This window comes from Danio rerio, chromosome 17 (assembly GCF_049306965.1).
Source record: "Danio rerio strain Tuebingen ecotype United States chromosome 17, GRCz12tu, whole genome shotgun sequence".
Lineage (NCBI taxonomy): Eukaryota > Metazoa > Chordata > Actinopteri > Cypriniformes > Danionidae > Danio > Danio rerio.
The window spans coordinates 50,746,932-50,762,500 of record NC_133192.1 but is presented as its reverse complement, the minus strand read 5'-3'; the positions used below and the strand labels follow the sequence as shown (position 1 = coordinate 50,762,500).

The following is a 15,569-nucleotide window of genomic DNA, read 5'->3' as shown; positions in this document are numbered from 1 at the left end:
TCTTTCTTTCTTCCTCTCAAACGCAGCCTCCAGACCGTCTTCCCATGGCAGAGTTAGTTTGACCATGATACATGTTTTTACGACAGTCAACCAGAGCAAAATATCTGAGGGAGATCATAGCTATTTGCTGTGGGAACTTTAGCTGATGATCAAGATCTGCTCTCAGCTCCCAGTTGCTTTCAGGTGACAGCAGCGATAGTGGTGCTGCTAAGTGCCTCAGCCGCGTCCCTCACAAACTGGAAAAGACTGTGAGATTTTACTGGTGTGGCCCTGTTGCCTCCTAATGAACTATGAATGTGTTTTGAGCGTAACATACATTAAACTAATCAGAGTCACATCTATTCCCTTTAGTAGTCAGTTGCGTCATGCCATGGCACATTTCCTGTTTACATGATGGACTTTGTAGAAAAGCTGAACGCTTCACTAGCGAGAAAACAGTTAAACAGACGATCTGCAGCGAGGATAAAGAATGAGCCTTCTCCATTCGGCCTCTTTACTTTCTCTTTACTTTACTTTTACTCTTTACTTTACTCCTTTACTTTTCTGGATAAGGAAACGGTGTTGTACACACTTCACTGAAGACATCCATTAGCCTACATATTTAATTTAGTTTGATAAGCGCAAAGATTTGTTTCAAAAATATTCATAAATTCAGTTCTAATTTCCAGCAAATGAATAAATGAACAATAATAACAGAGTTTGGTCTAAAAACTGAGTTATAGCCAAACACACGTCCTGTTCTTATGCCCCATATGGTGATGCATATGTCTCTAAAACCTGACAGGTGGACAAATCTGAACTTATTTTTATAAAACAAATGTAAATGTGCCTATAATAAATAATACTGCTAATAACAATAACATTATACAAATGCAAATTGTCATGAATTATAGAGATTATAATATATTTGATATGACAATTTCCGTAGAAAAAAAAATTGAAATTTTAATCCTTTTTTTTTTTTTTTTTATGTGTAAAGATATTTGTGTATTTCTGTACATCCTGTGTGTATTAAGCAATGTGTACGTATTTTGGACCTGCATAGGCGCATAACTTACATGCTCTGTGCTGGACTTAAGACCAGCTTTTAGTTGGTCAATGGCGATCATTACACGTGTATTTCACGTGTTGCTATTTTGGGAATCTTTCAGCCAACAATGCGCCTTTACACACAAAACAAACTTTCTACACCGAAACACCCATGAGTCCACAAAGTATGTAATGTATTTGCTATTTAAACAACGTGGCACAAAATGTGAAAATTACTGTTGCGCTGGTCTGAAAAAGGCAACAAATCACGCCAAATACGTCTTGTGCCTTATTGCGCAAGATGTTTGATGAGGCTCTGAATGTCAACAGGTATCATTTAGACAATGTCACAACTTTTTAAAGACTTTCACATTTGTTTTTAGCATCACTGTCATGTAAACATACCCGAAAAGAAATGACTATATGGATGAACTATTATTATTTTTCCATAGGAGATCAACTCGCCATACACACACTGAGACATGCACTTTTAAATAACTCTCAAACATGCACATTTTTTAAAATAAAGATTCTGTGTGATCATATATACAGATATGTAAAACGAAATAATGATAGACATGTTTCAATTTTACTCTAAAGAGTAAAATAGCTTAAACAGTTTTTACCTCATTACCCTCATCTGCCTGATGCTGAAAAGTGAAGAGTTCAGTGAATATATGCTTAATTATCCTGAAATACACATTTGTATTGTTTTATGTACAGAATATCTATAATTTTATCATCTCACAAATCTGTGGAAAGAGCGATATACAGTTGAAGTAAGAATTATTAGCCCCCCTGGATTATTCGCCCTCCGTTTATTTTTTGCCCAATTTCTTTTTACGTAGAGAAGATTTGTTCAAACATTTCTAAACATAATAGTTTTACTAACTCATTTCCAATAACTGATTTATTTTATCTTTGCCATGATGACAGTAAATAATTTTATAATATTTGAGTAGATATTTTCCAAGACAGTTAAAAGCTACAGCTTAAAGTGACATTTAAAGGCTTAACTAGGTTAATTAGGTTAACTAGGCAGCTTAGAATAATTAGGCAAGTTATTTTATAGTGATGGTTTGTTTTGTAGACGATCGGGAAAAAAAAAAGCTTAAAGGGGCTAATAATTTTTAACTTAAAAGGGTGTTTATTCTAAATAAAACAAATAAGACTTTTTCCAGAAGAAAAAATATTATCAAACATACTGTGAAAATTTCCTTGCTCTGTTAAACATCATTTGCGAAGCATTTAAAAAAGAAAAAAAAAATTAAAAGGGGGACTAATAATTCTGACTTCAACTGTGTGTTGATCTATTTCTTGTGGGGAATTGACATGTATAACTAACTACTACATCACTGAGTAACGCATATGCTATGTAAATAAATGCATACTGTATATTTTAAACATCATATTCATTAGCATGCATCTTTAATAGAAGACATGCACTTCTAAAAGTCTACCATGCCACAAAACGTTTCAAATAAATCACTCTGTGCTAAAGCTTGAATAAAAATGGTTCAAAAAGGTACAGATATTTAAAAAAACATCAGATCCCAAATGTCTAAAAAGTTCACTTTTCTAAATGTCTAAAAAATTGACTGTGTGTGTGTGTGTGTAGCCAGGTAAAATGGAATATCTACATTACTGTAAGTGTATGCTTTTGTACAGTTTTATTTTTTTTTTCACTGTTTATGTAAAAGAGGTTACATATTTATTTGTAATATTAAGGTTTATTATTGTTTACATACATTTAAAAATGTATTCATAAATTTGATAATAGTATCAGTAAAGCATTCTAACCAACGTGAGAACTCACCCTCCACTTGTTCCAATCCTGACTTATCAGAGAATACATTTGTCATACCAAACAAGCTAATGGTTACCATCAACAGTTGGGTCCACAACAATATTTCTAAGTTTCTTCTTTTGTGTTCAGTGGAAGAAGCTCATACAGGATTGGAAAAAGTATTCAAGTAAATGATCATCAATGAGCATTTTCATTTTTGAGCAAAATATACCTTTAAGTTTTGGGAGACTTTTTCGGGGTCGATCACATGCGTGTTTGTTCTGATAATGTGACGTGCACCGCATTACCTTTTTTTGTTGACGATGAAATGCTGAGAGGAACTTTATGATGTGATGCTTACCTGTCATCTCCAATGCCAGAATCACTAGTTTCCAGGCCTGCTGCTTTTTAGTAATATTGTTCAATTTTTTATTCATTTTATTTATATAATATTCACAATTTGTCAGCTCCAGATCGAAAGTCAAATAGCGTCAACACAACCCCTACAGTAAACCTCGATGAAAACTTTGCTTTCATTTTGTTTAGGATTGAAAAAGACTCAACTGACGTTTTTTTCCACAGCAGGCGCACAGAGCGTATTGGCAAAAACACTAGAAACAGTAGACGGTTAAAACGTGAGGTGCGCAGGGCCAAAACCATTCAAAATAGCCACCTCTCATCACAAAAAAAAAAACATGCTCAGTGTGAATGGGCCTTATGCAAATATAGGCAATTTACTATTTTTAAATAAATTGATATATAGAAACGAGTGATATGTTCCATACCTGAGTTTGGTACAGAGCTGCCTGTTTTAAGAACTCAACAGACTCCACACATCCAGTGGCTCTTGCCTAAAGGAGACAGAAGTACATTCATTCAACTTTACAGGAATACTTTTGCAAGGTTCTGTTTAATAGTTTTCGGACAACTTTGATGAAGTGGCTGAAAGGAGAACATTGTGCAGACTTCGGTCAATTATGTACAATGTAGATCATCCTCTTCATAATGTGGTTGACGAGCTGAGAAGTACCTTTAGTCACAGACTTACCAGCTTAAAGTGTTCCACTGAACGCCACAGAAAATCCTTCCTTCCCACTGCTATCAGACTTCATAACGTCTCCCTCAGTCACTTACCCTTACAGTAATCTATGCAATGCCTTGCTGCTCGTGCAGTATATTTACTTATTACGGGTTTTAGCGTGTAGATTTGCACTGTATATTTTTAGTGCAATATCATTGTTTTTTAAATGAGTGTTGTATCACTTTATTACTTGAAATATTTTATGTGCAATTGTTTTATGTGTAATGTTATTGGTTTTGGTTAATATTATTTTCATTACTTGATATATGACTTAATAGTATTAGTTACCACTGATTCTTTTAAGTGTAATATCTTATATAATAGTTTGTGTATTTATGTATTGTGGCTGTTTCCTTCTATATATTGGTTGGATTTATGTGACTTATTTCACTAATTTATTTATTCTGTCTTGTGTTTTTGTGTTTCTGTGTTTGTGTGTTATGGCAGTCATTACGTAAGCGATTTCCTGCGGGATCAATAAAGTTTTCTAAGTCTAAGTCTAAGTCTAAGGGTGTTTTTATCCACTTCAAATGTTGACCACTGTATATACTTTTTTGTGATTGACTACAAAAAAAATGAAAAGTTGGATTTTATTTTTGCCTAATCCAAGATAACAAAAAACGTCTTGTTAACTCACCACTTCAATGGGTGTTTGCCCATCATAACTGGTCATGGTCAAATCAACCCCAGCTAACTGCCAAATCTCCAATCCTTCCAAGTCACCAGCGGCCGCAAGACTGTAAAACACACATTAGATCCTCTTAATGGATAATCGACAACCCTGTCATGGGAGATTCACAATGCGAAGATGACCAGTTCTGTTATGACCACACTTCCTTTGAGCTTTAGATCAATGTGCTCTTGAGACAGCCTGAGAGAGAAATAGATAGATAGATAGATAGATAGATAGATAGATAGATAGATAGATAGATAGATAGATAGACAGACAGACAGACAGACAGACAGACAGACAGACAGACAGACAGACAGACACTTTGCTAAAATATTTATAGCATGTTTCAGCAAGTTGTTTACAGCATAGATTAACATCATCTGCCTGTTAGGACAAGTCGCTAGTGTGTTTTAACAAGTTGGTAACATGTTACCCCTGCTGTCAATAACAGCACAACTGTGTACAGTACAACATGCTGTAGCTAGATGATAACACATTTTTTTTAAGTTGAAGTATTTTGCTAACATACAGCATGTTAGCAGGATTTGCTAAATGGCTGAAGAATAAATAAAAGCAATAAGAGAAGAAGAGTTTGGGAAAAACGTGTGAATGAAAATTAACCTGCACAGCTCTGTTCCAGTATCTGCCATTTCCTCCCTGGAAAAATGAGCTCCAGTCTTCCTCAGCAGCTTCACAACATCTTTATGCCTACAGATATACAAAAATGCACAGTCACTTCCTATGTTTAATTGATTTTACCGCAGTGTCGTCACAATACTGCAATTTCCAACTACGATATGATACCTTGAATAATATTGATATTCAAAAACATTTTATTTGATACCAGTTGTTCTCTTAAAATGATAATTGAAGGGATAGTTCACCCTAAAATGAAAATTGACTTACTTTTCACTCAGCTTCAAGTGTTTCCAAACCTTTATGGGTTTTTTTTCCTCTGTTGAATGCTAATGATGATATTTTGAAGAAAGCTTAAAACCCGGTTAACCATTGACATGCATAGTAGGAGAAACAAATACAATGAAAGCCAATGGCCTTTTTCAAAATAACCTTTTTTGTGTTTAACAAAAAAGAAACTGATTTGAAACAGGTAAAGGGTGAGTTAGGCTGCATTTACACTGCAGATCTTGATGGTCAATTCCAATTTTGTGACTGTATCCGATTTTTTTGCTGACCTGCTTACATCATCTTTTAAAAGTGACTCATATCCAATCGTCTGCATTTGAACAGCAAACGGCAAAGGCGCAGTGAGCAGGAAAAAAAAAAAGAGCGGGCGCTGACCAACAGCTGATAATTAAAGAGTTCTCTTTCTTTTATTCCTGTATGTATTATGTTCACAGCTTTTGATAAGCTGTTTTACTATAGTTTATGACAGAAATGTTCTCATTTGTCCATTTTTTTTTTGGTATATAGGCTTTTTTAAACCTTTAGGCATCTTAATGTAATGTTCACGGCGTGCTTTATGCACGTGATTTAGCTATGCACTAGTTTTATATTAGTTTCTATTGGTTACGTGGCAGACATTGCTCTTTCTCGCTCTCATTAACATGCTTAAATACCTGTGCTATATGACAATATAAAAGCTGTTTAAGTCCTCATGTATGAGATTTAGGGTTTGGGACTCTGCTGAAGTCTGTTCTGAAAAGAAAGTGTCAGAATTGACGTCATTCGATATGGTTTTTATTGACATGCGACTCACATTGACAGGAGAAAATACGATCTACCTGCTTACACTGCAAACATGAGAGTACAGATCCGATTCATTCATTCATTCATTCATTCATTCATTCATTCATTCATTCATTCATTCATTCATTCATTCATTTTCTTGTCAGCTTAGTCCCTTTAATCCGGAGTCGCCACAGCGGAATGAACCGCCAACTCATCCAGCAAGTTTTTTACGCAGCGGATGCCCTTCCAGCCGCAACCCATCTCTGGGAAACATCAATTTAACATCAATTTAGCCTATCCAATTCACCTATACGGCATGTCTTTGGACTGTGGGGGAAACCGGAACACCAGGAGGAAACCCACGTGAAGGCAGGGAGAACATGCAAACTCCACACAGAAACGCCAACTAAGCCGAGGTTCGAACCAGCGACCCAGCGACCTTCTTGCTGTGAGGCGACAGCACTACCTACTGCGCCACTGCCTCGCCCCAGATCCGATTCATATTGGATAAATTTCCACATATGAACAAGGCCTGAATCTGATTTAAGTAAATTGGAATCCATATGATTTGTTCCTGCTTACACGTACATGGGCCATATCCGATCTGTGCCACATGGGAGAAAAAAAAAAAAAATCGGAATTGAGTCAGTTGAACAGTGCAGTGTAAATGCGGCCTAAATGCAGCCTAAATTATAATTTTTAGATGAACTTTAGATGAACAGCCTTTAAGCTGTCAAATACATTTTAAAATGCAACCCCGGACCACAAAACCAGAAACATCATCATCTTTTGTGTTCAAAAGAAGAAAGCAACAAAACAGGTTTGCGATGGGCGAGTAAATGATGTCAGAATTTTCAGTTTTGGGTGAACTATGCCTTTAAGATGTAATAATAAAACTCATAGCTGACACTTTATGCAATGTCTGGCCCCAAAATGTATTCAAAGGCTTCAATTAGTCTTGCCTGAAGCGAACAGCATTGCGCAGAGGTGTATGGCCAAAGCGATCTTTAGCATAGACAGTGGCTCCTTTACCCAGCAGATACTCCACCACCTTCAGATGGCCTTCGCATGCGGCGATGTGGAGAGGAGTACGCCCGTCGTAATCCGCCATGCTCAAGTCAGTGCCCTGCAGAGAAAGAGGGCAATCAGAACATGTCTTGCTACACTTCATTTAGCACTTTTTACTTTGTTTTCATAATCTTGGATCATATAAATATAATAAACAAGCTGCTTTATAGTAGAAGTCAAGGTGTAACTCTAATTGAAAAAAAAAAAACACGGATATAATGTAATGTCTTTTTTTGGTAACACTTTACAATAAGGGTTTTATTAGTTAATGTATTTACTAAAGTGAACAAACAAGGAATGATACATTAATTACAGTATTTATTCATGTTTGTTTATGTTAAAGTTGTTCATTGCTAGTTCGTGTTAACTCACAAGGCATGATATAAGCATGAATTTGGATTTTAAGAATACATGTACAATCGTGTATTGATAGTTGTTAGTTCATGTTAGTAAGTACATTGCCAATGCAACCTGTAATATTGTACAATGTAACCGCTTTTTTAATATTATTATTGAAGTCCTATATAAATAATCATGACTTTGATTGGATTTGGAATTACCAGATGCTTTTTTGCAGTCCTGAAAAGAAACCATTATCAAAATATGACCTCAATGGTTTAACTGTAGTCGTATGAATCATTGTGCACCAAGAAAAAAGCACAAAAAAAAGCAATAAAAATGAATTTGCTTGTCAGTGTCTTCTCTTCCTGGTAAAATTAGGGTGTGCACTTGAACTTTTCTAAACTTTAAACAAGGACACTTAGCATGTAATATTCCACTTTTAATCCTCTTTTAAATGGCATCTAAAACTCTAATTGCTAGCCTTCAATAAATGCAGAATGTAACTGCTTATTTTGCCTGTTTCATGTCTTATTTGTGTTTCTATTTTTATCTTCTATCTCTATTTTGTATCTCTAGTTTTTTAATGTTTTTTTATCAGTCTTGTTTATTTATATAGCACTGTTTTAAATGTTTTCCCAGAGATGGGTTGTGGCTGGAAGGGCATCCGCTGCGTAAAAACTTGCTGAATAAGTTCAGCGGTTTGGCGGTTCATTTCGCTGTGGCGACCCCGGATTAATAAAGGGACTAAGCCGACAAGAAATGAATGAATGAATGAATGAATAAAAGAATGTTTTAAATGTACTATATAAATAAAGTTAACTTGAAACGCGTTTGGGCGAGGCAGTGGCGCAGTAGGTAGTGCTGTCACCTCACAGCAAGAAGGTCGCTGCGTTGAACCTTGGCTCAGTTAGCGTTTCTGTGTGGAGTTTGTATGTTCTTCCTGCCTTCGCGTGGGTTTCCTCCGGGTGCGCCGGTTTCCCCCACAGCGGTACAGGTGAATTGGGTAGACTAAATTTTCCGTAGTGTATAAGTGTTGGGAGAACCCAGAGATGGGTTGCGGCTGGAAGGGCATCCGCTGCATAAAAACTTGCTGGATAAGTTGGCGGTTCATTCCGCTGTGGCGACCCCGGATTAATAAAGGGACTAAGCCGACAAGAAAATGAATGAAACACATTTTGGGACTGCTACTGTCTGTGAGAGAGCTTACAATTTAATCTATAATATCTTAATTTGTGTTCCAAAGACGAACGAAAGTCTCGGAGGTATGGAATGACATGAGAATAGGAAGGAGGATCAGATCAGATGCCTACTTATAAGCATTATGTCCGCTCCCCTTTCATCTGTAATTAGTTTTTCCATGTAAAGGCATACTTTGCTCTGTTATTATCATAAGAATTTGTGTAATTTTTTGTTTTCTTTCCCTGATTAATTAATTTAATGTTGAAAACAGATTATGTCAATTGTATCCATTTGCAATAAAAGTAAGTTTACATAGGCAAAGTAAAATTAAGACCGATTTAAAATGATTTAGAAATATTTCAGTGAATGTAAGCTGCCTTTTTAAGACCTAACATTTTGTTTTTGAAATTTAAGACTTTTCAAGACCCTGCGGACCCTGAGTAAGCAGGTTAAATTAACTCTGAGTATGTTAACCCTAAAATGAGGGAAACTTTGAGTTTTCCATTTCAAAATGTGAGGTATGTTAAATCTGGGAAAGTGGAGTAAGTTAAGCTCATGTCTAAAAGAACTGTACTCTGAGTCAGTCACCATGCTAACTTACTTTATGAAACTAACCTGGTCAGGAGCAGGTTTTCTTTTGCAAACTTCTTCTGCAAAAGTTTTTTTTTACTCTCCTCTTCATTTTTAAAGTGCAAGCTATGTTTAAATCATTCATTCATGCACACTGCAAAAATTGTTTTCTTATTCAATATTTTAATCATATTCTCAATACAAATATTAAACTATTTTTTTTTTTATCAAGATATAATTTAATATATCAGAAAATTATATAAGACATTGACATATTTCACACACTCATGTGTCCTTCATAATGGGAGTCCAGAAAGTTAAAAATATCTTACCATTTCCCTGATGGCCTCTAAAGCATCAATGTCTCCGATCTTAGCCGCAACACAGACTAGAGTGGGTGTTAGTGCATCTCGAATGGCTTCAAGCTCCTGTGGACATCCATAATAATATAGTTTATCACAACTTCTACCGCTACTTAATGTGATGATATTATCTAGAGCTATGAAAAGCTTTTTTAGGAATTCTCTGAATAGCATGTTAATGGATATGACAATCTTAGCGGACATGTTATTGTGGACTTCATCTGTACACTGAATAAGCACAGACATCCTACTGAAAACATGTATGATATTCATCCAATAACAATCATAAATTCCCTGTCAGAATTACAAAGGTGGTGCTGGGGAGGTAGAGGGCCAGCTAACACTTCTTTAAATATTGAGCAATGAATCCAATATGTATTGTAATATAATAAATGCAAATCCTTATAAAATAATGAAAAAAAATAAATAAATATATATAAATATATATATATATATATATATATATATATATATATATATATATATATATATATATATATATATATATATATATATATATATATATAAATATATATATATATATATATATATATATATATATATATATATATATATATATATATATATATATATATATATATATATAGTGACATTTAAAGGCTTAACTAGGTTAATTAGGTTAACTAGGCAGGTTAGGGTAATTAGGCAAGATATTGTATAACAATGGTTTGTTCCGTAGACAATCGGAAAAAAATAGCTTAAAGGGGCTAATAATTTTGTCTTTAAAATGGCTTTTAAAAAATTCAAAACTGCTTCTATTCTTGCCGAAATAAAACAAATAAGACTTTCTCTAGAAGAAAAAAATATTATCAGACATACTGTGAAAATTTACTTGCTCTGTTAAACATCATTTGGGAAATATTTCAAATAGAAAAAATTTAAAAGGGGGCTAATAATTCGGATTTCAACTGTGTATATTAAAAATAAATCAGGATTTTGTCAACATCACACCCTCCTATAGCATTTTATGCCCACAATAATGTTAGAAACAGTGAAAGCGCAGGTCATATTACTGTACCTCTTTACAGCTGATGCTGAGGGACTTGGCGATGACCTGAATGAAGCGACTGTCGCTGAGAGAAAGCTTTGCTCCACCTACGTCAGCAATCATTTCACCACGCAGGTTGTGACTCAGCATCTTATGAACAAACAACAACTTTAATTAACGTTTTATGTAGTTCTTAATAAAAACTTACTAAGAAGTTGAGACAAAAAATATTGCCTGGCAAATCAAATTCATGTGCTATAACTAATGTGTTACAACTAATGTACAGACAGAAAGATAAGTAGATTTATTTAAAGTGGATAGAAAACGTTTTCAAAATTGTCTTAATGGGTGTTGTTCAATAGTTTCAAGACAGCTTTGATGTTTGATTGTGTGTATAATATCTACAGAACACCCTGTGTGTCAAGGTCAGGGAGTCAAATAGATGTTTAAATTTACACTTCAAAAATGTAAATAAAAACTGTTTATTTATTCTGCCATCTAAAGTAAAAGCACAAAAACTACACATTTGGTCAAAATTGAGTTAAGGTTTAATATGAGTTTTGTAACATCGATTCTGTCTTATGACAGAAGCTCCTTTTCAACTTTTCAAAAAGTTTTTCATACGGCTCTCTTTGATTAACCATTATATTCTGAATACGGTTTCCTTTTCCACAGTGTTGCTGATAATGGAGCTTGGAAACTTGTCAACCTTTGGTTTGGTAATGTAAATAGTGATGTGAATGATTAGATGTTTCTGTTTTATTGATAATTATTATGTTGAATAACAAAAAATAAATAAACGCACGCACGCACGCAGGCACACCCACACACACACACACTCTCTCTACCAGTCCACCATGACTTACCGGGGTTATCTAACCATCTAGATTTCCCTGCTGAGAACAGTTTCATGTGGAAATTAAATGTGGAACCATAATTGACTGTTCTTAGAACAATTTTTTACAACAAAGAAAAAGTGGTTCAACCGTCTCCCATTACAGAGAAAACATAGCACTATCACCAACATGTTTTTCACTGGCTTGTATAAAAACCTTAAAGACACCATTCTCAGTTTTAGTGTTTGTGTAATTACAGCACCTTGCCCTTGTAGAGCAGTATTGGTTACACCACATTGCATTTCTTATATTTTTTCATGAAAGTATACGGCACAAACAAAAAATACATAGAGTATTATGTCTAAAACTTTACCGAATCAATTGTAAATTAGATTATTAACATATTTTATCTTTTACACTACCAGTTAAAAGACTTTTTTAAAGTTTCTTCTGCTCTCTAAAGCTATATCTCAATACAATAAAAGCAGGGATGCTACAAAATTCAAAAGTAATTCATAAAAATTCAACAGTAACTTTTCTATTTATGTTGTTTACAAGAAAGTAGTGTTGTCACGATGCTGAATTTTGATACCAATCAGTACTGAAATTTTAAAAACGTCCATTTCCTGCTAATGTTTAGGCACTGTTGAGTGCGTTCTTAAACATTTTAAAAACATTGTATATCTGCATTTGTACACATCAGCTGGTCTGTCTATAAGCTGACATTCGAGTGATCCGCTGATGAATCGACTTATCTTCGTGTTTAGGAACGCACTCAACAGCGCTCTAATGTTAGCGGGAAATGGAGTTTTAAAAATTTCGGTAGTGATTGGTAGCGAAATTCCAGTATTGTGACAACACTACAAGAAAGTTGAACAACGTATCAGCTCAAATTAGCTCACAAATAATGTTTTATAACTCTGTGAAACTGCCCCTTTTAGCCTTTGAGCCTAATTGTGCCATTTTGGTGACTGTCACTTTAAATTCAAATGAGACTGTGATCTTTTCAAAAGTGGGCAGGGCTACAAATGTCTATGTATCAGCATAGTGGCAGATTAAAAAACAAGACTAAGGTATTATGCTAATGAGGGAGAGATCATCACTAATGGGCGGGGCTTCCCGCCCTCTGATGACATGTACAAAGGGGGAATGTCAATCAAAGTGTTTCTGCAGACTGGTTTAATTTGATGTGACTATAAAAAATAAAAATGTAATACATTTTTCCCATTAGAATCTGGTTATATTCACTGACTCCTGCCACACAGCTGTGTTTAAACACCTTATAACAGTGATTTTTGCATAATAGGTCCCCTTTAATACTTATTTTAAAACTGTATTTTATACATTATATTACATACACACCTTCTTTTTCTCTTCTATACTGAGATTCTGTTTTGCCAGCACATAGGACAGTTTTGAAAGAGCAGCTTCTGGGGTCATATCACACCCAGCGACCAAACCGGCATCACTCAGAGCCTGAAAGGAAATATTAAAGGATTACATCATAGTAATTCAATTCAATTCAGCTTTATTTGTATAGCACTTTTACAATGTAGATTGTGTCAAAGCAGCTTCACATAAATGGTCATAGTAACTGGATCATAGTATTGTCCACCAACATGAAGCTTTGCAAAGGAAAACATCCATGCTGTACCATACCTGTCCCGTGGCATACGAGGTCGTGACCGAGCCCCTGAGACACTGGGTGCAGTTAATCATGATGAGTCCTCTCTGAGTCGCCTTACGGATCTCATCCAGCAGGTCAGCGCGGTTATCGGGGGCGTTACCACTGCCGTAAGTCTCCAATACTATCCCGTCCATAGGAGGCTGCAAAAAGGCTCTGACCTGATGACAGAACAGATCTAATTTAAACATCTGACACTTCTTGAAGGTAATGTTTACTAGGGCTGCAACTAAGGATTATTTTCATAATGGATAAATTGGCTGATTATTTTTTAGATTAATTGGATTAGAAATAAATTAAAGGGCACAATTTTGTTTGTTTGCTTGGTTTATACTGAATTAAAGTCACACACTGGGTGGGTGTTATTAATATAAACCAGGGGTGTCCAAACTCGGTCCTAGAGGGCCGGTGTCCTGCTCAGTTCAGCTCCAACTTGCTTCAACACACCTGCACAGATTTTTCTAGTATATCTAGTTTGATTAGCTGGTTCAGATGTGTTTGATTAGGGTTTGCGCTAAACTCTCCAGGACACCGGCCCTCCAGGACCAAGTTTGGCCATCCATGATATAAACAGTAGTTATATTTCAGTAACCAGCATTTTGAGATTGGCATCAGTTACAGCAGCAGCTTCTCGTGGAGCGCACAATTCTTTCTGAAATTAAACAAGATCAAATAAAGATGTTTTGAAGCAGTATTTGGTACATGAACACTTTATTAACCAACGAAATAAAATAAATAAGCACTATCTACACATTTCCATGTATATATGTGGTAGGGATGCATTTATACAGAACATTTTAAAACCGATATACGATAACATTAGATTTAAAGGCATATGTATTAGCTGATAATTATAAATTTGAATTTTTCACATTTTTCTGCATGATTGTTAAAACATGAGGCAAATAAATACAGTGAACTGCTCATTTTATTTTAAAACCCTAACTTCAGAATAGTTTGAACTGAACTTTATTAATCAACTCTTCTTTTCTATTGCTAACTGTCTTTTATATAAATAAAATCTGCTGCCTGACAAAATAAATCGACCTGAAAAAGTTTACAGGTTACAACATTCATCAATGAATTTTATATAAAATGCTCCCTTGGCTTAGAGGGTCGAACATGTTTTACCCACTGTTACTGTGCCTGTTTGCTCTCGGCCATTCCGATTCATTTTATTTTACACCCATTCCAGCTAACTAATAATTTAATTCATTGACAATGATTTTCATAATCAGTAATTATTGATTTTATTGATTAGTTGTTTTAGCCCTAAAGTTAATGCATTTATCTATACAGCTGGTGCTGGAGGAGGTGGAAGGTCGCCAAGAAACAGCAATTACTTTGCCTGTCTGGTAACACATAATAAATCAAACTATATACAGTGCATCCGGAAAGTATTCATGGCGGACATCAAGCAAGAAGACAAGGGAGCTGTCTGCAGACCTCCAAGAAAGGATTGTCTTGAGGAACAGGGCTGGGGAAGATAACAGAAAAAATTCAGCTGCTCAAAAAATTCCAATGAGCAAAGTGGCCTCCATCATTCGTCAGTGGAACATGTTTGAAATCACAGGGCTCTTCTTAGAGCTGGCCAGCCATCTAAGCTGGGTGATCAGTGAGAAGGGCCTTAGTCAGGGAGGTGATCAATTACCCGATAGTCACTCTATCTAAACTCCTGCGTTCTACTGTGGAGAGAGGAGAACCTTACAGAAGGACAACCATCTGTGCAGCAATCCACCAATCAGGCCTGTATGGTAGAGTGACCAGACGGAATCTGGAAAAGATCTGAAAATGGCTGAACACAGTCGCTTCCAATCCAACCTGATAGACCTTGAGAGGTACTGCAAGGAGGAATGGGCAAAAATCCCCAATGACAGTTGAGTCAAGCTTGTGGCATCATATTCAAAAATAATTGAGGCTGTAATTGCTGCCAATGGTGCATCAACAAAGTATTGAGCAAAGGCTGTGAATACTCCTGTACATGTCATTTTTCAGCTTTTTTATTTTTTTTATAAATTTGCAACAATTTCAAAAAATCTTGGTCACACTTTACAATAAGGTTCATTAGTTAATGTTAATTAATGCATTTACTAACATGAACAAACAATGAACAATACATTTACTTCTGTATTAGTTCATGCTAATTAACATTAGTTAATGAAAATACAGTAGTTCATTGTTAGATCATGTTAACTCATGGTGCATTAACTAATGTTAACAAGCATGGACTTGGATGTTAATAATGCATTAGTAAATGTTCA

General features: G+C 35.3%; 1 protein-coding gene across 13 annotated transcripts in view; it reads right to left on the bottom strand.

The window, feature by feature from the left end:
• Positions 1–15,569, bottom strand: part of aspg (asparaginase homolog (S. cerevisiae)) — a 37,424-nt gene that overhangs the window by 5,578 nt on the left and 16,277 nt on the right. For 5 of the 13 annotated variants that reach the window (XM_073926843.1, XM_021467088.2, XM_021467089.2 and 2 more), the window contains 8 exon segments: positions 13,284–13,469; positions 12,987–13,100; positions 10,819–10,938; positions 9,750–9,845; positions 7,221–7,384; positions 5,191–5,277; positions 4,534–4,633; positions 3,601–3,666 (listed from right to left, as the gene is read on the bottom strand). In XM_073926843.1, the coding sequence (XP_073782944.1) occupies positions 3,601–3,666; positions 4,534–4,633; positions 5,191–5,277; positions 7,221–7,384; positions 9,750–9,845; positions 10,819–10,938; positions 12,987–13,100; positions 13,284–13,469 (933 nt within the window). 13 annotated transcript variants of the gene reach the window in all.